At 38.4% G+C, this 21,089-nt stretch overlaps 4 protein-coding genes across 4 annotated transcripts; 2 read left to right on the forward strand and 2 right to left on the reverse strand.

The window, feature by feature from the left end:
- Window positions 1–1,203: 1,203 nt before the first annotated feature.
- LOC149004023 (chloroplastic import inner membrane translocase subunit TIM22-2-like) lies at window positions 1,204–3,511 on the forward strand. Its single transcript, XM_089168863.1, has 5 exons — window positions 1,204–1,448; window positions 2,047–2,111; window positions 2,238–2,310; window positions 2,390–2,443; window positions 3,018–3,511. The coding sequence occupies exons 1-5, from the start codon at window positions 1,289–1,291 to the stop codon at window positions 3,257–3,259; spliced, it is 594 nt and encodes a 197-aa protein (XP_089024989.1). The 5' UTR covers window positions 1,204–1,288; the 3' UTR covers window positions 3,260–3,511.
- Window positions 3,512–3,792: 281 nt separating this feature from the next.
- On the reverse strand, window positions 3,793–8,120 carry LOC149004024 (Putative lysine decarboxylase family protein). The gene is made up of 4 exons (XM_089168862.1): window positions 7,556–8,120; window positions 5,261–5,389; window positions 4,876–5,060; window positions 3,793–4,800 (listed from the first exon to the last, which is right to left on the reverse strand). The coding sequence occupies exons 1-4, from the start codon at window positions 7,760–7,762 to the stop codon at window positions 4,470–4,472; spliced, it is 852 nt and encodes a 283-aa protein (XP_089024988.1). The 5' UTR covers window positions 7,763–8,120; the 3' UTR covers window positions 3,793–4,469.
- Window positions 8,121–9,580: 1,460 nt separating this feature from the next.
- Window positions 9,581–12,643, forward strand: LOC149004025 (small ribosomal subunit protein eS8). The gene is made up of 5 exons (XM_089168345.1): window positions 9,581–9,692; window positions 9,802–9,874; window positions 10,009–10,342; window positions 11,810–11,979; window positions 12,339–12,643. Exons 1-5 carry the CDS (start codon window positions 9,689–9,691, stop codon window positions 12,421–12,423), a joined length of 666 nt encoding a protein of 221 aa, XP_089024471.1. The 5' UTR covers window positions 9,581–9,688; the 3' UTR covers window positions 12,424–12,643.
- A 933-nt stretch (window positions 12,644–13,576) lies between these two features.
- VTC4 (Inositol monophosphatase family protein) lies at window positions 13,577–17,671 on the reverse strand. Its single transcript, XM_089168344.1, has 13 exons — window positions 17,584–17,671; window positions 17,354–17,395; window positions 17,172–17,227; window positions 17,016–17,066; window positions 16,690–16,770; window positions 16,442–16,545; window positions 16,205–16,289; window positions 15,769–15,823; window positions 15,628–15,671; window positions 14,624–14,692; window positions 14,439–14,539; window positions 14,290–14,346; window positions 13,577–14,003 (listed from the first exon to the last, which is right to left on the reverse strand). Exons 2-13 carry the CDS (start codon window positions 17,379–17,381, stop codon window positions 13,886–13,888), a joined length of 849 nt encoding a protein of 282 aa, XP_089024470.1. The 5' UTR covers window positions 17,382–17,395; window positions 17,584–17,671; the 3' UTR covers window positions 13,577–13,885.
- Window positions 17,672–21,089: the final 3,418 nt, after the last annotated feature.

A 21,089-nucleotide genomic window follows, 5' to 3' on the forward strand; every position in this document is an offset into this window, starting at 1 on the left:
ACCACGGGCTAGTAAGAATTTGACCAATCGAGCAATCCTGTGTTGGCGTGATAAATATTACTTGTTAGTACTTAGAGATGATGACATTCCAAGTAATATTGACAAAAACAAACGAATAGTCCAAGTAATACAAAATCATTCCATCCTTGTCACCTTCTAACAACCCACGTAGGCTTGGGCCCCTCGTTATTTTTCTTGGTCATGAATAACTCGTGGGGAGATTTCTTGTGTCGCTTTGGAAACTTGTCTGGGTGCATGAATATTATTTAACTTGCAATGTTATTTTTCTGAGCCTCAAAAGGTGGGAAATGCTTTGAGTAAACCTACGGCCAGGTTCAATTGAATTCAGATTCCATTGTTCTCTTTTCACAATCTTTCATCACACATTTAGGATGAAGATTCATCTTTTCGAAAATTAGTAAGATGGACCAGAAATGACCCGCTCTTAAGTATATGATAGAGAGGGTTTAGAGGAGAGTTTGGATCAACTCCCCGCTAGGAAAGAACAACGTACTCCTTGACAGATGGAGCCCACTAAAATTCCCAACTCTCACTGTGTGGTCAGAAAACATTTGTTCTGCTTTGACAGAAGGGTGATCCAGACTCTTTTAGAGAGAGCATAGTCCTCTATCTTGTTAGCATTGAATCCCAACTTGCCTCAATCTAGCTTCTTAACAATCGGATTAGAATCCACAAGTGCAAGTCTTGTTCTTCCAAACAATGCAAAGCAAATGTGTTATTAACCCTGAGGGTGGCTCAGTTCGTAAGAGACCAATGCTTCCGCTTAAGAGGTTAAAGTTCAAATATTCTTGAGGCTAGGGGTGAAGCCCCAGCTATATTAATTATAAAAGCTTTCCTGAGGATGTAGTGGAAGTGTGCATGAGTTGGCCCGGACGAACCTCAGATCTAGGAAAAAAAATGGAAGGTGTTACAATGTGGCTCTTGAAGTGCGCTAAGCTGGCCCTGACGAACCTTAGATGCAGGGAAAAATAAGGTGTTACCACGTGGCTCTTGAAGTGCACGGAGTTGGCCCGGACGAGCCTCAGATCCAAGAAAGAAAAAAAAATGTTACCACGTGGCTTTTGAATTACCGTTGGATTATGACAGATGCATGCAGATTCCGTATACCCTGTATAAATACATGTATATCATCTACAAATACACACATTAGGTTGAGAAATTGAAGAAGATAAAAAAAAAAAAGGCAAAGCTAGGCTTACAGGTTACAGAACTTTGGCAACTTAAATTTACTGAGAAAGAGAGAAGTGAAGAACGGAGAGGAACAAAAATGGCGATTGTGGGATCTCCGAACCCAGAGACAGACATGGAAACTAATCCTAGTAACCCTTCCGATGGTCTGAATCTTAATGGTACCCCATTGGTCTGCTTTATGAGGTTCGCCGGTGATTCAGCTGCCGGTGCCTTCATGGGTTCAATCTTCGGCTACGGTTCGTTCGTTTTTCTTTCTCTTCAACAGCTAGCTGAATAATTTCTTCTGCTTTTCGGTTTCTGAATTGACTTGTTTTTGGTATCTGGTTCTCTAAATATACGCATCTTCTTTAGCTGTCTCGGAGATGTTATGTTTTGCATTTGTATTGAATGATTGGATCGAAGAAATGTTTAATTGTTGCTTTGCTGAAAATTTTAAGATGGGTATGCGGTTATGATAATTAATCTTTTGTATATCTATGCCTATTAATTTGCTATAGTAGAATAAATGAGATTTTAGGGTTTAGCTGACACCATCATGATAATTGGAATGGTTTGCTGTTCACTCTTATAAGAATCTTCAATCTGAAAGTTCTACTGTTGGATTGGTTTGTTTTAGGCGTCTCATTCGTGGGCTGGTACTGGGAGGAGGGAGTAATCTGCTTTTGTGTATTTAATCTTTAGATGAATCAAATTTTGTGACTCCTAAAGAATCTCATCAAAAAAATGCCAGACGTTGTTATGTTTTGCTGTTCCAAATATTAGACAAAGGGCACTTCCTGCTACTGTTCATATTGTTGTTCACTCAAAAATGTGCTTTGGGCATGTATTTTTCAGGTTCGGGATTAATAAAAAAGAAAGGTTTCAAGGGATCTTTTCCTGAAGCAGTATCTTCTGCCAAGGTAGTGGAGCTAAAACCAATTATGAAATTGTAAATTTGTAATATCTGATTTTTTTCCTTTGATTTTTCTGTTACTTTGCCAATCCTATACTAACTTAAATTACTTGGCTTCTATTGGCCGCATCAGACATTTGCAATTTTATCTGGAGTTCATAGTCTGGTTGTCTGTTTCTTGAAGAAACTGCGTGGAAAAGACGATGGTAATGGATTGCCATGGAATTGTACAGACATATGCTTGGTTTCTCAACTCTAATGAAATCTCATTTTCCTGTCATGTAGTAATAAATGCGGGTGTGGCTGGATGTTGCACAGGCCTTGCTTTGAGTTTTCCAGGTACTTGCAATCAAACTCTTTGGAATTCGCCGTACTTTTTTTTTTTTTTTTTTTTTATGTCAAACCAGAGTTGCCTGCCAGGCTGCCACAGGACTTTTATAGCTATAGCTTGTCTGCGGATTTCATTGTTCACATGCACTTGCCTTAGTTGTGCATAAGTGTGCACCAGTTACCTAGCTCAGAATCACAGGTGCAGTTGAAGATGTGATTTGAGTTTTCATATTTTTATTTATTTATCGTTTGGTGCTTTTGGCTGATTGTCACATAATAAAGAGTATCAGCTAGGACCCTTACCTTGCAAGAATATTGGAGGAGCAATACTGGGGCTAAAATATAGCAAGAATATTGTTGGAGGAGCAATATTGGTGCTACAATATATCTGTCCCCTTCATTACCCCAGTTATGACATGTTTGTATTAGAATTGTAATGCTCCTCTTGATGACTCTCATGATGCTAGCAGAACTCAAGTAGCAAACAGCACTGATGAATAGTTATAACAAGTGCACACCATTACATGGTATGAAAGAAAGCAAGTAAAACTGGGTTGAGCTTTGTCAGCTGTTTCTTATGCAGGTGCACCACAGGCTCTTCTTCAGAGCTGTCTTACCTTTGGGGCCTTCTCATTTGTCATTGAAGGGATGAATAAGCAGCAGCCAGCACTAGCATATCCACTGTTAATGAGCAAGAGCAACTTAACACATAATGTTCTTCCTCCCTTTACGCTTCCGCTTCCTGCGGATCTGAGAGAAGGCTTTGTTTCATTTTGCGAATCCTTAAAACAACCCAAAAATGGTGGACACCCATCCACCAGTTAGAAGTTGCAGATATAGCCATCATTTTAGGGGTCAAAAGTATCCCTAATGCGCAGTTGTCAGCTAAAATTTCATCTGTTGATTGGGAGTCTCAGGGTTTTATGCTAACACACTGGAGGTACGAGATTGATTTCAGAACTGGTACTGACAATTGGTATCACTGTGCTATGTCTGTTTTATAAGGTTGCCCTTTGTAAATTGAGAAGGGAATGTGGAACATCATTGTAATCTTGATAATGGAATAGGTTTCTTTCATTGTGATTTGTACTTTCTACCGAGTCAGATTGCCTATTAAGGCTGGGTATGTTATTGTTCATTTATCAAACGTTAGAATAAATATTAGTCAGTATCACTTCAGATTCATCCACCTAATTAGCCAGAAACTTTGCTGGAGATCAATTTCAACCGAAACCTAATCTCGTTTCGTATTGTGAATTCTAACTGGCAAATCCAAACTTTATTGATGAAGCAACCATTCTTATATATGGTAGCTATTGAGCAACTGTAGGTTGCAGAATGAAATGTTCAATCTTGATGCTATCTGCAATTAGGCCATTCGCCAATTCCTCATCTTGGTCAATACATAACCATCATAGGAATGCTCTGAGTTTCTGAATTTGCAATACGATTGCCATCGATATTTGGCTAATGCTAGAATGGAGGAAAAAGGAATTTAGCTAACCCCTGTAATATCCATTTTTAATGTTCTTAGTTTTGATGCAATGGTAAAGGTACGAAGGTACAAAGAAACAATAACCATTCATTCTCCGAAGGTCCAAAGTATACGTAAATATGGTAAGAATGAAGACACCAACCCTTGCATTTGGTGCCAATGAGTCCAGTTAAAAACCAATTGTATCATGTGATACACCAAAATGGATGATCAGAGTGAGCCAGTGAGGCTAGCAATGTCAACCGTGATAACTGACTAAAACACCATTAACATGAAGAAAGAACTTTCTCTAGGCGTCATCTCTAGACTTTACAGTATTGTCTTTCAGGAACTAGCAGAAAGCTTCATCTCTAGACTTCTACAAATTTCACCCCACTTCAACTCTTTCAAGAACGTTCTCTCTGACTTACATGAACCATCAAGTCATCATCTTCTGTAGCCGGTACACGTATATCCAGTTTCCTTTGCAATAACACTCCTCTTTGAGAAATAGTCCATTGTCGCTTTGAATACAAACTTTTGCCTCCCTTCGATTTGCATCTAGTAATAGAACTTTTCCAAGTACTCCAAGGCTTCGGAATTGTCATTGCAGACCTTCCACAATGATGCAACCTCTCCTTTGGAGACGGTTCCCCAATTTTCACAATCATCAAGAAACCCAAGCAGCTTTGAATAAAATGAATCATAATTCATTAACAAGAAAGGAACAGGTAGCTTTGATCCTATCCTTTCTAACTGAATCAAGGTTAGAACCTCAAACACCTCATCAAGGGTGCCAATTCCACCAGGTAGAGCTATGACAGCTGTACGATCTGAAGCAGTATTTCTCACTGCAGCATCAACAAGCCCATGTTTCCTTGCAGAGAAAAACCTGCATGCAACGAGTTGTTTGGATCAGTGACTAGTCTAGACCTTGTTGGAATGTCTACTAGTATTTTGAATTGACCTGCAAGTAAGATAAGTTTCAGGAGGTAGATAAGGATGGAAGTTTGTAGCTGTCCATTCACCAGCTTCTTTGCTGATTTTAAATCCGCCCACCGGCTTTCCTGCTTGAAGAACACCTTTAGTAACAGCATCCATAAGACCAGGACCAGCTCCTGTCCATGAAGTGCAGTCCAAAAGGCATGCAATCTGTTGAAAGAAGTTCAATGGGTTCAGATTCAGCATGAGATGAAGTCTGCCTGGCTAGTGTGTAATTATAAAGCAAATAAATCTTTCTGATCTCTGGGTGCTGATTTATTTGCAAATTAAAATACACCAGTACCTTGACAAAAAGCCAATATCTTGAAGCACATAATAAGAGCAAAAAGATTAAAAGTCAAGTGACTTGCCTCTCTCCCCAACTCCATTGCTTGCACATAATGTGCATGATCTGGTCCCATTCGTGAAGAACCAAGATAAACCACTCCTCTCCCGAGCTTTTTTATGAGTTCATAGCATCTTTCTATTTCTTTCCTTACCTTCCAAGCATTAAAACCACATTACAGAGGACATTATCAAAAATACATATTAAAATACTTGTAATGTATTCACAATACAAAAACGAGCTTTCTTATTAACCACTTGACAGAGCAGAAAAACTTGAACAAAGACAGAGAAGAAGAAAAATAAAAGATCTGTACTATTTCAGGTGCTCTGGCAGTCCAGATTAAATTCCATCATGAAAAAATGGTAAAAAGTGGCTCAAGTTCCCACCCATAGTCATGATACACGCAAAATCAAAATTGCATAGAGCTTAAAGCAGGAAGATGTGTGGAGGTGGGAGGACATTTCCTGAAAAAACATAATGTGGATTGTGCAGTCAAAGAAAAGAAAGGAATGCACCAGCTGGGCACCCGATTATAATACCAGATCCTTTGTTGGACTAGTGACTCACTGTGAGGACTTGACGAATGATGTGGCCTATTACTGGACTTTAGAGACATGCTACTTGCATTGGCCACCTTGTGCTAAATGTGTATAAATTTCTGCCTCAATTGGAGCAAAGATCAGATAATGCTACAATTCAGATCAAAAGGTGGAAGAAGCATTTTAAAACCATCTACTCAGCTGGACTGTAAACCAGCACTGGCCCTGAAGGAGTGGGCAAGAGGGCGGAAAGAACAGAAGTAGCAGATCTCAGTCAATGGCGGTAGCTTTTCACGGCTATCTCTAAGTCTATGAAATTGACTATAGCTGGTCATCCCACTTTGGAAGCTCGAATGAGGTTTGTTCAAAAGAACCAATGTGGTCCTCGGTCAGCGCATTCCAGATGGGGTGTGAAAGGGCTAAAATGAGTCAGATACTCAGCCTAATTATTTCTCTACAGATTTCAAAATTCAAAAACCAAAAAGATTTAACTTTTAAAACATTCTTCGAATATTTATAATGGTCTGGGGTCTTATCTGAACCAATAGGACATGGTCAATACTCCAAAAATCAGTAAAAGGGTGCTCTTCAATAATGAACCATGCCACAAAATTACACACTATTACAAGGCCTTCAGATGGATTTCAAGCATTAGCCCAAATTACAAAAGCATATTCCGCATGAGGACTAAAATGGAAGTATGACCATTATGTTAAGCATCCATTGGTGCCCCACTTATTGCTACCAAATCTGCTTACACCAGAAGAAACTAGTTCCAGATATTGGAAGCAAAACAGAGGCATATCTACGGTCCATTAATGCACCTCCAGATTTAACCAACATCACATATCAAAGGATAAACTTCTGAACTCTATTAGTCACTTCTTATCCAGGCAAGCCTGTGAATACAAAATTTGATTGCCAGACAACCTCTGTGGTAGGACATCACGTCAAGCCTACACCAGGAATTTCCCAACAATAAAGACTGCTCTAGCATAACATGGACCAAAATGGAACTGAATAGAATCAAGGAACGTCTCCCAAATAGTAGATTGTAAAGAGACAAGAGGAGAATATGAAAACTGCATTTCTTTATTTCAGGGGAATGATTGATTTTCTATTTTTATCAGACTGGAAAGAGGACAATAGTTGAGGGGTGTTTATGTCTCTTAACTGGCATCCAAACAAGCACTTTTAGGTCAATCACTTTACCCATCACTCTTGATATCTACTTTCTTCTTATTGATCATAATTCCGGGATCGAAACAACCATGTTTGTAGTTAAAATGCAGATTGGACATTCAATTGGCACATGGTTTCAACAATGGATATCATATGGGACAATAAACTTTTGACTTTCCATTTAAACTAAAACAATTAGCAAGAGATTCAATTTACCCCCTAAGAGATAGAGAGACTTGATTCTAATAATCCTTCCATACAAGTTAATTGAGAAACATCCATGTCAATTATGTTGTTGCAATCACCAATCACCAGGCATAAGTAGGAGATGTACAAAAACAGCAGTTCAAATGTACATGATAAGTACCCAAAGGAAGGATTCCTTCCATTGGCGATGTTAGTATTATTTAAAGGGCCCTTAAATGATTTGATCAGAGAAGTCACAGTTAGTCTGGAAACAGCTTCTTCGTGAAAACTGTCCTTTTAAAATGGACAACAGTAGAATGGGTCTCCATCAAAATAAAACTACTCTCACAAAACAATTGAAAGTCGTTCAATTATAAAGGAGCGAAGAGAAGGCATGAAATGGGATTTACCTCGTTCGCGCTTGTTCTTTCTTCAATATCAATATACCCGCGCTTGCAAAATGAAAGCTTTCCTGACGCTAGCTTGTTCTTTGGAAGTTTAAGTTTGAGGCTCTGATTTGCCCCATGATTGATAAAGTTATACTTCACAATTCCTCCATTATAAGCACTGCGGAAGGAAATCTGGGAACCCATCAAATCCAGCATTGAAACTGCCATTTTGGGTTGCTACGAGCCCCGAAGATTCTTCTCTAAATATATAAGTAGCCTCAAACGCACAGATTGAAATAACAGTTCGGATATACAGCATAAAACAAACAAAATTTCTCACTCACTCAATTCAGCTCAAGACAAGACCTCTTCCCCACCAAATAGCTCTGGCTAAACGCACTGTACAGTAGCCCTTCATGCGCGTGTGTGTCTCTCTCTCTAAAAGCATTTTTCTCTTTTCCCCTCGATCATGGAGGTTATTCACTTATTCTTCAAACTTTATCGTCCGAATTCTGGAGCATCGGAGAGACGGATGGAATAAAGCATCGCGTTCCATTCTGGTGCCGATGCTTGTAAGCTGTAAGATGGTTCGTCCTCCAAAACCATAAGAAAGAGGAGGTCATTTTCGTCTTTTGTCTACATATAAGGGGCCAATGCGAAAAACCGAAATTTCGGCCTATCTCGGCTGTAGGATCCGAAATTTCGACCGAAATTCCAATCCCACCGCCAAAAGTGATTGGCTTGATGGTCCTGCGTATTTAATGCGCAGGACCCAAGCAATGTCCGGGCCAATGTGGCTCTCTCTCTCATACCCCGTGGGCCTAGCTAGTCTCCATCAATTCAAATTGAAATCTTCTCCAGTCAACCTGCCCCTATACCTGTCCACCCACATTCACTTGGTCTGCTTATATTATAGCTTATATTATAGATTCAACACTCATAGTGGTGTGAATGTATGGGTGTAGTGGTAGGCTGGGTGGAGAGGATTTTGATTCATTTAATTCATGACTAGCCTTTCAATAGAGATTCTGGGCTGATCCAGGGTTTTTTTTTTTTTTTTTTTTTTTTTTTCCAGTTTTCTAGACCTAATAAAGATCATAACAAGTGTCTTAAAGAGCGGCGGGGGGAGGAGAATTCATGAGTAGAGGTTCTATTAGGGCATTATCATCCAAAAGTGGTATGCGCGTGCGTTTCTTCTCGCATAATGGTAGGGTTCTGAACTCAATGGGTTTCATCTCCATTTTATCATGCTCAAGTTGGTTCATTCTATTGTGTGGAAAATGTAGGGGGCCTGATCTGAATCTGTGAATGAGGATAATATAAATAGTAATAGTCAAGGAGTTCTACACAAGAGTAATGGAAACTCATGGTAGGGATCTTCTACTTGTTAGGGTAGTAGATAATATTGTCCATACATCCTTCTACTATAGGATGGGTCAATCTCCAGTTCACCTTGTCAGTATTCAAAAGTTAAAATTAATTTTTGATATACGTCAAAGAGTCGTGGACTAAGAATTTTATTTTTAAGTGAATAGATTAATTGACTAATTGGGTGATGTTTATCATGTCTTTTGCTACACATTATCATTGGATCATACTTGGGAACAGCAGTGCATGGTCTAGAGTAAATTTGGACTATTGAATAAATACTTCATTCAATCGTCCGGATTTGCTCTGGACCCCAAATCAAATCTGGGCGGCAGACTGATGCTCCCAAGCAAAATGCATACAACTATGCGTATTGCCAATGATGGGTTAGTAAAGCGGTTAAAGGCTCAACCTCCCACGGGGAGGGTTCGCACCCATTCGGCGACATTAATTATATAAAAGCTCCTTGAGGATGTAATCGTGGTGCGCGCAAGCTGGTATAAAAAAAAACCATTCGTAGCTCCATAACTCATCTAGCTTTGACTGAAAACCATGCGACCGATTTTGGGCCTACTACTAGGCCCCACCTTAGTGAAGCTGGTTTTGGGCCCAATCGGTTGGGCCGAATTGAAAACAAAGCCCAGAATCAGAGTAGTAGGGTTTAAGAAGTGGTTCGCCGCCAAGCTATCCTTCTCTTTGGCGAAGCTCTGGTGAACTTGGTGGGAAGTTGAAGCCGCTGAACACAAATATTCGTCCCTTCTCGCTGCAAGAAGCCAGCTTTCGACAATGGGTATTACTCATATGATATCTCGTTCCTTTTTTCATTCGAAATTTCTAAACCCGCTTCACCATTGTTTGCTGTGGTGAATCTAATGGCGAGAATCGTTGTTTGTGATCAGGTATTTCTCGTGATTCCATGCACAAGAGACGTGCCACTGGAGGCAAGAAGAAAGCGTGGAGAAAGAAGCGAAAGTAAGCTCTTCTTTAGAAAGATAAACATTGAGCAGCAATTTTGATATTTATTTACATTTTCTTCGTTTCCCCTTTTGTTTTCTGTTCAATGGCTTCTGATTTACGTTTTCTGCAACTATTTTTCACCTTTCAAGGTACGAGCTCGGGCGACAGCCTGCAAACACGAAACTATCGAGCAATAAGACAGTAAGGAGAATTAGGGTTCGAGGAGGAAACGTGAAATGGCGTGCGCTGAGACTTGACACGGGCAATTACTCATGGGGTAGTGAAGCGGTGACCCGCAAGACTCGTGTACTTGATGTGGTGTACAATGCTTCTAACAACGAATTGGTTCGTACCCAGACCCTTGTGAAGGGTGCAATCGTTCAGGTTGATGCTGCTCCCTTTAAGCAGTGGTATCTTCAACATTATGGCCTCGACATTGGTCGTAAGAAGAAATCTTCTGGTTCAGCCAAGAAAGATGGAGAGGTATGAACAAGTTTATGGCCTGCAAGCCATTTGTGAATTTGAGTCTTTGGGTACTTTACCATGACAAAGACCAATTCATGGTGTTTCTTTTTTCTATTACACCTAATTAGCTTCTAGTATTACTTTCGCTAGCATAAAAGCAATATCTTTATACTCGATTTCATATTTCTTTCTTCTATGTCTTATGTCATGAACTACAAGTTTCATCCTGTGATGATTGGTGAAATAGAGGCTATACTATGCATCATGTTGGATACCATAAAAATAATTTAGTTGGAGGAGGTCCAACTTTTTTGTTTGATAAGAAAAGAAATGCAAGGTTTGTACATAAACTACTGATTAGGGATTGGACTCACTACAAACTACAATAGCAGAACTTACTACCCAATGCACATTAGCATGTTTTATGCAAAAAATTAGACGACTTACTATACGATGCTTGTTAGCATCTTTAATACCAGTGCAGCTTGTCTTTTATTTGATATCTTTCCATTTCGTGTCCTGGAAAAACTGTGGAGGGACTATCATACCTGAAATATTGCATTGTGAAAGAACTTCTCTGTTAGTATTACTAATTTTTTTTTTTTTTTTGGGGGGGGGGGGGGGGGGGAGAGATGGGGGTAGAGGGTATTGAAAGTGATCTTCTTATCCATGTGGAAGAGCACATGGTCTTTTGTTCCTGAAATTCTTCTCTCTCTCTCTCTCTCTCCCCCCTTACCTACCCTTAAATACAGTCCTCATTCATAGTTGGCCATTATTTTGTTAGAAATTGGACCTCTTTATGCTTTTAGTGTGATTTAATTTAATGAAAAGCAATGTAGGTTTAGAGAGTGCATGGACTTTAGTTATTAATTGTAGGCCTAGTGTATTGAAGAATATTTTCAGTACAACTCCATGGGATATTGAGGTGGTGTGCTATCCCCCCACCTCTTCTGTATTGATCTTTTCTTCAGTCCCACATATTCTCCTTTTCTCTATTTTCACCCTCTGCTCTTTCTCTTCATTTCTTTTGTTTTCCTTAGTTCTTTTCTTCTCTGTTTTCTTGCCTCGTCACAGTTTCAGGCTTCTGGAATATCTAGAACCAGCAAGCTTTCAGTGGCTTCTTTATCAGAGAAAACCATGTATGTGGACCTCTGCTGGACCCATAAAATCCTGATTCCTAGTAATTGGGATTGGGATTTAGCCAGCTGCATCACTCTTCTTTCTATGCTTCTAAATCAGTGCTACCTTTTTCATCTTTTTAAATCTGGTTCCTTTTTTCATATTATGGTGCACTTGGTAATTTTATCGTCATGCTCCAGCTTCCTTGTTAGAGGTTTCTTTTGTAAATGGAAGTGCATTATCCAGTAATTACTGATAGTGTTAGGTTTTTTAATCACTTGGCAGGTGTTCTGTTGCAGCTTGTTCTATTGTAGATACAGAGACCTTGGTTGAAACTAACAAATGTTTTTGTATACTGTTTGATAGGAAGTTGAGGCTACAGCAGAGGATGCAAAGAAAAGCAACCATGTCCTGAGGAAACTTGAGAAACGTCAACAGGAGCACAAGCTTGATCCTCATATTGAGGAGCAGTTTGGTGGTGGTCGGTTGTTGGCTGCAATTGCATCTCGGCCTGGTCAATGCGGTCGAGCTGATGGGTATGTGATTTCTGGCTCTACTATTTTTCTGCCTGAATTCATTGAAAGTAGAAAGTTCTGTTTCAGTGGAGTGGAATTGAGCTGCCAGCATATTTTATCAAACCTGTGGTGGGTTGTAAACGATCAGTGAAATGGAGCAACCGGCACTTGTATCCTACGACTTGGGTACCATTATATATTTTTTGACGACAAAAAGGAATTCGTTGTTCAAACGTTCATGATTGTGAACCTTGTTGCTTTTGAATTGGAAGCTGTTCAGTATAGGAGTATATAGCCTACATTTGCTTGGTGGTTCCACACCTTGTGGACCTCTCTCGCTTGCTCCCTTTCAACTTAGCTGTTTGTTTGGTGTTGTGCAGGTATATCCTAGAGGGCAAAGAGCTTGAGTTCTACATGAAGAAGCTCCAGAGGAAGAAGGGGAAGGGTGCGGGAAGTGCTGCTTGAGTTATTTGTTTTTATTATCTTATTCATTTACTTTCTTTCTGAGCTTTTCTTGGATGACATATTTCGCATACCTTTATCTCATGTTATTCCTCACAGTTTGAAGTTTCCCCTCCTTTTTTGAGGAAAATTCTCCATTGAATTGCTCAGGACACCACTTCATTGCCTATTTGGCATTTAATGAACTTCATTTCATTGTTTGCAGTATCAGTTCATTACCTCTTTGTTATATGTTTTTCGGTTGTTTGCACATCCTTGTTTGTTAGAGTGGAGAGTCTGATGCAGGTTACATGTGGGTATTACTATCAAAAAATAGTATAACTAGGCTACATTAGATGATCTGCAGATTCATTTCCTCATGCATTTTGTATCTGCTCATCAAGTTTTATTACGAGGGGTTCGTCCAGTTGCAAAAGGATAAGTAGGTTCTAGATGGATGCTATTCAATGCAAGGACCTCTCTTGCCACATTCACCTGGAAAAAGTTCCTTGATTGCTCAGAACCAAATTTGGTAATTCAACTTTGCTCCCGCACACATTCACTAAAATTTGAGATAAATAATTGAATAATCAACGCTTGGCATCTGGTTAATGGAGCACCCAATGGTGTTGACTTGGAGAAGAAAAAAATGAACGGCTTATGCATAGCATTGGATGAAGCATCATCTGCCATGTTTTAAGTTCCCAGACCCAAATTAACTTCCACATATTGCAGGACGGATTTCATTGGATGAAAGCATTTTCTGCAGGGACTCGTGTTTAATCTTGAAGCAAGACTTTTTTAGTAAATTAACTAAATAGAACTTTAACCCTATTAATCACTACTTAAAAAAATCAAATTTGAAATTGAATATGCCATCACACATGTGAGTTGAAAATTTTCTTCTCTTAGACTCAAAGTATGATGAGACCCAACTCTACTTGACTATATTCACGGTTGGATGTCGACTGATGGTGTCACATTTAGCACCATTAGGGCCTGACCAATTAAATAGCTCTAGATTTTCGAGATGGGTCGTGCTTTAGTGCCGGGCAGCCTCCATTTTGCATAGGTGAGTCTCAACACTTTAGTAAATGGACAGTTGAGATTTCGACCTTGACTTTACACTGCAGGTGCTACGCATTTATTTCGCAGCACCCAAGCAAAATCACTCCTGAGACAGGCCTCTCTGTTGTCCAAGCATGTATGATAATGATACCAATGTTGGGTTGGTGTGGTATAGGAAAAACCAAATATAAAATTACCAATTTCTGGGAACAAGAATAGCCTTTACAAAGACTCTTAGGAACTTCACTGAAATAAATTAAGGACTGCTTGAAACTAAACTGTACGAAAGCCAACTCTTATTTAGGAACCCACCCTTACAAAAATAGATTTAATGGCTCAAAAAACACTTCATTCCAATAAGTTTAATAGGTACGCAGGTATTATGATGATGATGATACATATGATTAGCTAGACACCTCTAATTCCCGGAAGGATGATGTGTTTCAGCTTCCCGCAAAGCATCAATAAAGATATCCTTGAGATGAGGGTTCGAAGCTGCAACTCTCTGAGATGTGATGTCAAAATCTCTGCCAGACCTGATTAGAATGAAAACTACCATCAAAACCTCAAGCAATGTAGTAAGAATATATCGAAACTTTTGAGGATGCATAATTTGAGGATAACACAGTAGAAAAGTAGTCATTGTGAACTTTAAAATGGAATTCTGAAGCTAGTTGTATGTCTATTGTTCCTGTGTTCATCAGATCCTTGACTGTCATAGCAATGTGTTTCACTCACATTGCCTGTTGACATACAGAATGTGAAATCTCACTCCTAATAATGACGATTTTAAAGGGGGATCAGATCCAGAGATTCACTTACGGATCAAAAACCAGCCCTCCAGCTTCTTGCACAATTATGGCTCCACCTGCCACATCCCTGAGTTGAAGCCCACCATGTCAATCATAAATTTACATGAGAGTGCATTGCAGAAGTAAAACGTAAAAGATGAGTGTCTATCGAAGTCATACCAAGGGCCCCCAAAGCCGAGCTCATAAAAGAGGTCAACCCTTCCACATGCGATTCCACAGAGATCTAATGCACATGAACCACTCATCCGAAGGGATCGTACCTAACAGTCCAAAAATTAGCATGCATGACAGACTTCCACATCTTATTATGTATTATTAGATTCCGTTTGAAGTTGTGACTTTACCTTGAAAAGTAAGCTATTAATTTTGTTTGTGGTAGCATCGACTGTTAATTTATCACGCTTTGTGCCGACCTGCACATGCAGAAGGAAAACGATAAGCAACTTTAATGTAAGCCACACAGTGATGTTACTTTGACAGGTCCTATATACTTAACAGTATGATTTCACAAGACCAGAAATACTCAAAGTGAACAAAAACATTAAGCAATTCACAACACATTGTGCGTTGCTGTTCCTTTTATAACTTCCCATTATTTCCTCCTTGTTCTTGTTTTCCTTGAATTTTTTTCCTTGGGGGATGGGGCAGGTTTTCTTTCTTGGGAGAAAAAAAGAAAAGGGGGGGAGTGTTGGATGTACTCCGTTGTGCTAAGATGCTGCTCAATAACTAAATCAGGAGCAATATTCATAGCTTTGGTCTTTATGATGTTGTATAGCTCTTAAGACAAAGAATTAGCCTTCATGCCATTGGTTATTTGATCAGTTATCCAAGTAGCATGAAAGTCTACTACAAGGAAATTCAACAGCAAGTATGTTTTTCATGGTCTTCTGTCTTCTCCATTCTTAACAACTCATAGGAAGCTTGGAACAGAAACATTGATCAAAATGGTTACAATTTTTAGCTGCTACATCCAAAGAAAATGCAAATGGAAGCTGAAATTGTCCCAGAAACCATCTGGAAGTCAGTTGAATGATTAAAAATTGACCACAAAATGCTGTAAACTATTACAATTGAGAATGACAGTTCACAAATCCCTAGTACATTAAAGCTCTTGACACAGATTCAGCAATAAAAACCAGGAGATTCACGTCAGCTAATAGACAGGTCAACCAGCAGCAAAGCAGGAACCAGAAAGATTTCCCCCATTTGTCCATAAAGTTTTGCAAACAGAATTTCATAATAGAGTAGAAGAGCAGAAGCAGTTAATAATACATGGCTTAGGAGTTATGGAAACAATTTTTGCAGAACTATTTTCATAATGCAAGTAATTAATAATAGATTGACATACTTCTGTCACAAGGAGAGACTTCACCAGCTCACTTTGTGTTGACACTGCAGGATTTCAAATGTTAGCACAGCAAAATTAGAACAGTTACCAGGGTATGGGGTCAAAGTGAACCTGTAGTGAACATGTAGAGATTATACTAACCTTTTATAGGTTTAGCATTCAGAAAAGCACCACCCCCACGAATAGCGAAGAAAAGCTGCACATGAAAGTATCACATTTAAATGGATCAACAACCCCAAGCCAAGCTCCTGAAATATCATAATGAAATACAGAGAAGACAAGATATTTGACTTCTTATTGACATTACAATCAACCTAACAGAAACTCAATTTTCAGAACCTTGGCAGGCAGGCAGTGACATGGCAAGGATGTAGGTTGAAGGTAAAAACCAGTGTTTACTTAGGAGATCACTTGGGCCAGAAAATGACTCCAATGGATATAATCGTCCCTCGGGTACTCATCGCTAATTGTTAGGACATTGGGAGACTGTAGTGATGGCTAATCAAATGGGTTTGTCTAATACACAGAATCCTATCCTAAATCAATTGATTAAACAACATTAATAATGCAAACTCACCTCATCCATTATTGGATTGTAAACAACACCAACAGCGGGAACCTTTCTAATTGTAACACCAATAGACACGCAAACAAAGGGAAACCTTCATGGGATAAAAACATTGAAACAACATCAGTAAAAGGAAAAGAATGAATCATCCACGATAAAGGAAACCTTCATGGGATAAAAACATTGAAACAACATCAGTAAAAGGAAAAGAACAAATCATCCACAATACAGGAATTCAGAGTTTACCCATGAACAAAATTAGTCGTCCCATCAAGTGGATCCACAATCCACGTGGGTTCATCAGTCAACTCCATAGTACCGTTAGCAGCAGCTGTCTCTTCTCCAATTAACTATAAAATTTAGAGCAAAAGAAATATAAAAAAGGATAAGTGGAGTTTACATTCAAGAAATGTACAGACTGCCAATGTGTAAAAACTCACACTGTATAAGATACAACCTTTAGAAATTTGAAAAGAGAAAACGAAGCTCTCTACCTTGTGATCAGGGTAATGCTCCTTAATATGATGAAATATGATATCCTCACAGGCTTTATCTGTTTCAGTGACCAAATCCACCTACATTGGAAATTGAAACGATCAAATTCTGCTTCCTAGGTTATAAGAACTATATCTCATGTCTGGTTGATTCCTTCCAGTACAAAATTGCAAAGCCGAAACTCGAACCTAATCGATCGAATACCATTTTTACGTGTAAAGACCCAAAAAACATACGAAAGAACAAAATTTGGAGCAGAACCGAAGGACGGGAAATCCTGGAAAACCCCTAAAAAAGGGTAATATCTTATAAAGTGGAGATATACCTGGCCTTTATGCTCGACATTTTTGGTCTCGTGAAACCCTTTTCGAATTATCTGAAAAGCAGGGGGAAAAAGAATAAAGCTTGTAATTTGCAGTTAAAAACTTGGTCTTTCTTCAAACGATTAGTGGAAACTTCAGTTCAATCTTCTCGAGATTACCTCTCCGGCTAGCTTCGCTGCCTCAATCGCTACGGCAAGGAACCCAGGGAGGGCTTCTGTTGCAAGACCCAAAAAAACACATTAAATTTCAAATGGGTTTAGATTAACAAAACGAAAAAGAGCAAGTAAGAACGAAAAAATAAGGCAACAATGATAGCAGTGGATGAGTATATCATACGTACCGATCTCATCCTCCATATTGTTGGCCATAATGGTGTTTGGGTCTGCTTTTCTTTTGCTTTGTCAGTTCAGTGTGAGAGATAGAGAGAAGAGTTCACGTATATATAAGAGGAAGAAAGGAACTAGAGACACTAATGAGAAGCTGGATCATCAGCTTGTGAGCTAGAATTACAGGAAAAACTCCTCACCAGAATAAAGAAATACAGGAATTCCTGAGGAATCAGATCCGCACCTTTTTAACTAATCTGTTGAGCCTCCAAGACTCCAACTGTTGAGGTTGCGTTTGGATGGGGGAGAGACAAGCATATAAGAAAGAAAGGGAAAATGTATAAGATTCATGGGCTGTTCCCTTAGCTGTTTTGTTTTATTTAAGGTTAGAAGTTAGAACAGTTCCCTCTTTTTTTCTTTTTCTTTTTTATTACTATATGTTTTCATTATTTATGGATGCTGAAATTAGAGTCCGAATCAGCGACCTTGACTTTTGTGTTCCTTGGATGCTTGCTTTCTGATCACAAAAATATAAGGGGTCACAAGGTACTATTACAGTTCCCACCCTTTTAATATTTTTATTTACGGACCCCACTTGATTTTGTGGTTGAGAAGTGTAAGGGGAGATGATCCAGAGTCGATACTCTTAAACCTATATAAAGTTACACAAAGAGAAAAGCAAAAAAAATTTTTTGTAACAATAGAACAAATGAAACAAGAAAAGAGATTTCGAGCTTTTAGGGTTTTCAAATGGGAGATTATGTTTTGATTTAAGAAAAATATAAGAATGCTATAATGGAAGCCAGTGTTTCTGTGCTAATTTTTTTCCTTTAAGTAGGCTCAAAACGGAAAAAAAGTAGGCTCAAAATTATGTCAAAACAATGCTTTCGTACATCTTAGCAAAGAAGTCGTGCGTTCGACACTCCTTACAGTATATGTAATAGTCCCCACCTCTTAATATAAAACTACAAATTCAAAAGAAAATGAAAATTTTGGCTTTGTATTTGGATGCTTGGAAAAAAAAAGAAGAACGAATCTTTTTAAAAGAGGTAAACAACAAAAAAAAATCCTTAAAGAAAAGATTAGAATAAGAAAAACTCTTGATGTTTGGTTATAAGTTATAACAAGAAAAAAATAGGAAACAAAATTAGTTTTTTGGAGATTAACCTGGAACTTACCTATGAAGAGGGTTTCTTTCTTTGGTGTACTTAAAATTAAGGATCAATATAAGGGAAGAAAAACAAGATACAAGATTAAGACAATAATCTTTTTCCTATTACAAGGTGTTCTAAACATAAAGAAAATAAAATAATGAGAATGCTGAGGAAAAGATTAAGATTTCTTGCCAAAATGACTTCTAAGAGGATTTTGAAAATTTGCTCGAAAAATCCTTCATGGATTCAGACCCACAATTTATATTTAGAATGCATATCAAACATAGGATTTAGAGTTTAAATTGCCATCTTATTATCTTTTTTTTGAACAATAATTGATTAAAAAATCAAGCAACCTATTTTCAGTTCTATCTACATAAAAAAATCCAAAAAACTCACAAGATACACAGTTTACATATGCCTTCAAAAATCCTCTTTCCTGCCCAGCTAGAAATGAAGGAAAAGTTTTCTAACCCTTTGATAGCTTTCAAGTTTTTCGAAAAGTGAACCATCCAATGAAGTTGAGATAAGAGGTCAAATGTATAACATCTTGAATAGCTTCGAGCTTCACCACCTCAACTATAATAAGGGAGTTTATGAAATATTTGACAACTCTTCAAGTCGTTTTTCCCCCAGAGCTATATTAGTGTAAATTTTAACTGTTGAGTGAGTCTGAACCGAATATGTTATAATAAGAGTTAAGATATTAAATCAACGGAGGGTTGGTAGAGTGGTAAGATCCATATTTCTCAATGGAGAGGTCATGGATTCAACACTTGTGACAACAAGCATCCTCCTGAGGATGTAATCAAAGTGCGCGCAAGCTGGCCCGAATGAACCTCAGATACTAAAAAAACAAAAGAGTTAAAAGTATTCCAATTCGATGGCTTAAAAGTAGATTGCATATGAAAATTGCACTCCTCCTTTAAGCTCATGCTCGTGCAAAAAACTTTCACACAAAATCGTCCTATTTTACACTGCATTATTGCCTTCCTCTCAAGTAATGATGATGGAACGGTTTTTTTTTTTTTTTTGGCTCAAAGGAGGAGATGGGTAAGTATTAATTACCAGATAGAATCATAGAACTACATTACTTTCTTTGGATTTTTGTTCGCCGCTGCGCGGGTATCCATCCGCGCAGCCGTGAGAATATGCCACGTGCTATGGGAAAATTGAACGGCTTAGATTATTTTAAAAAAAAATTATATTTAAAAATGTTTTATAAATTACAATTATGCATCCTTTATACTTTCTAAATTTACAAAAATCAATCCCTCTCATCTCGATGAAAACAATATCCTAAACCGGATTACAAACTCCTCTAACCCCTCCAGTGTTCACCTTGGCTCTTCACCGAAAATCACCGATGGGCTCTTCGGACATCTTGCCGCTGCTTCCGTTGCCGCTGCTTCCGTTGCCGCATCGTTCTTGGGCATCGCTTCGTTGCGTCGTTGTCTGCCGTTACTCCGGCCCCGGTGTCCTTTCCCTTGATTTCCATTTTCTATGAGTTATTCTTTTCATGAGGGCAGCCATAAATGTCATTCATTAAGAATTATAGGACTTTCTGCACGTCCCTGTGCCGCTTCAGTAGTGTTCCACTTCCCTGCAGAAAAGAAAAAAAGAAAAAGAAAAAGAAAATCACCATATTGCCACGATAGCTTCTTTGTGACTTTTTCTTGTCATTCCTAATAGCATGAGATATTCTACATCATATAAAACTCTTAAAGACGGTTCTAATTGTTTCCTAATTCTTACATTTTTTCTCCTCTGACTAATAATAAATTTGTAATTTCTTGAAATAATAACACCTTGTTTTTCGGTTTCTGGTTTTGTAATGGCAAAGCATCGTGAAGCTAAAAGAATGATCAAAGGGCTTGGTCTTCTTTGATTTGCAACAAATCTTTGAAAAAATGAATATTTGAGAATGTTGATTAATTGCTAAATGGATGACCCAAACAGATTGAGATCTGTGATTCCATTGTTATAACTACGGTGGGACACTGTGGGGGTAGGAATTACCGGCAGTACCAACTGTGCGGCAACGAAAGCAGTGGCAAAGATGTCCAGAAGAGCCCATCGGTGATTTTCAGTAAAGCCAAGGTGAACAATGGAGGGGTTAGAGGAGTTTGTAATCCGGTTTAGAATATTGTTTTCATCGAGATGAGCAGGGTTTGATTTTTGTAAATTTAAAGAGTATACAGGACGCATAATTGTAATTTATAAAATATTTTAAATATAAAATTTTATTAAAAGAATCTAAGCCATTCAATTTTCCCATAGCACGTGGCATATTCTCACGGCTGCGCGGATGGATACCCGCACAGCCGCAAACAAAAATCCACTTTCTTTTGGCACTAAATGTCCTGTCAATTTTGCACCGAAAAAATCTACTAAACCTAAATCGCATCCAAAAAGGAATATTCTTTAAGGGAACAGATTCGTAGTAGGAAATAAGAAAAGATGACAGAGAACATTCTAAAAGTAGAAAAGCATATTCTATGATGGTAATCTATGGCATATTGGTAATATCCATTTGCAAAGTATGAGAATTATGATCTTGAGGGGTTATCCAGTTGACAAAAGACCATCTATCTCA

The sequence above is a fragment of the Hakea prostrata genome, chromosome 9, assembly GCF_041222555.1.
Source record: "Hakea prostrata isolate BN-2017 chromosome 9, UWA_Hpros_2, whole genome shotgun sequence".
NCBI lineage: Eukaryota > Viridiplantae > Streptophyta > Magnoliopsida > Proteales > Proteaceae > Hakea > Hakea prostrata.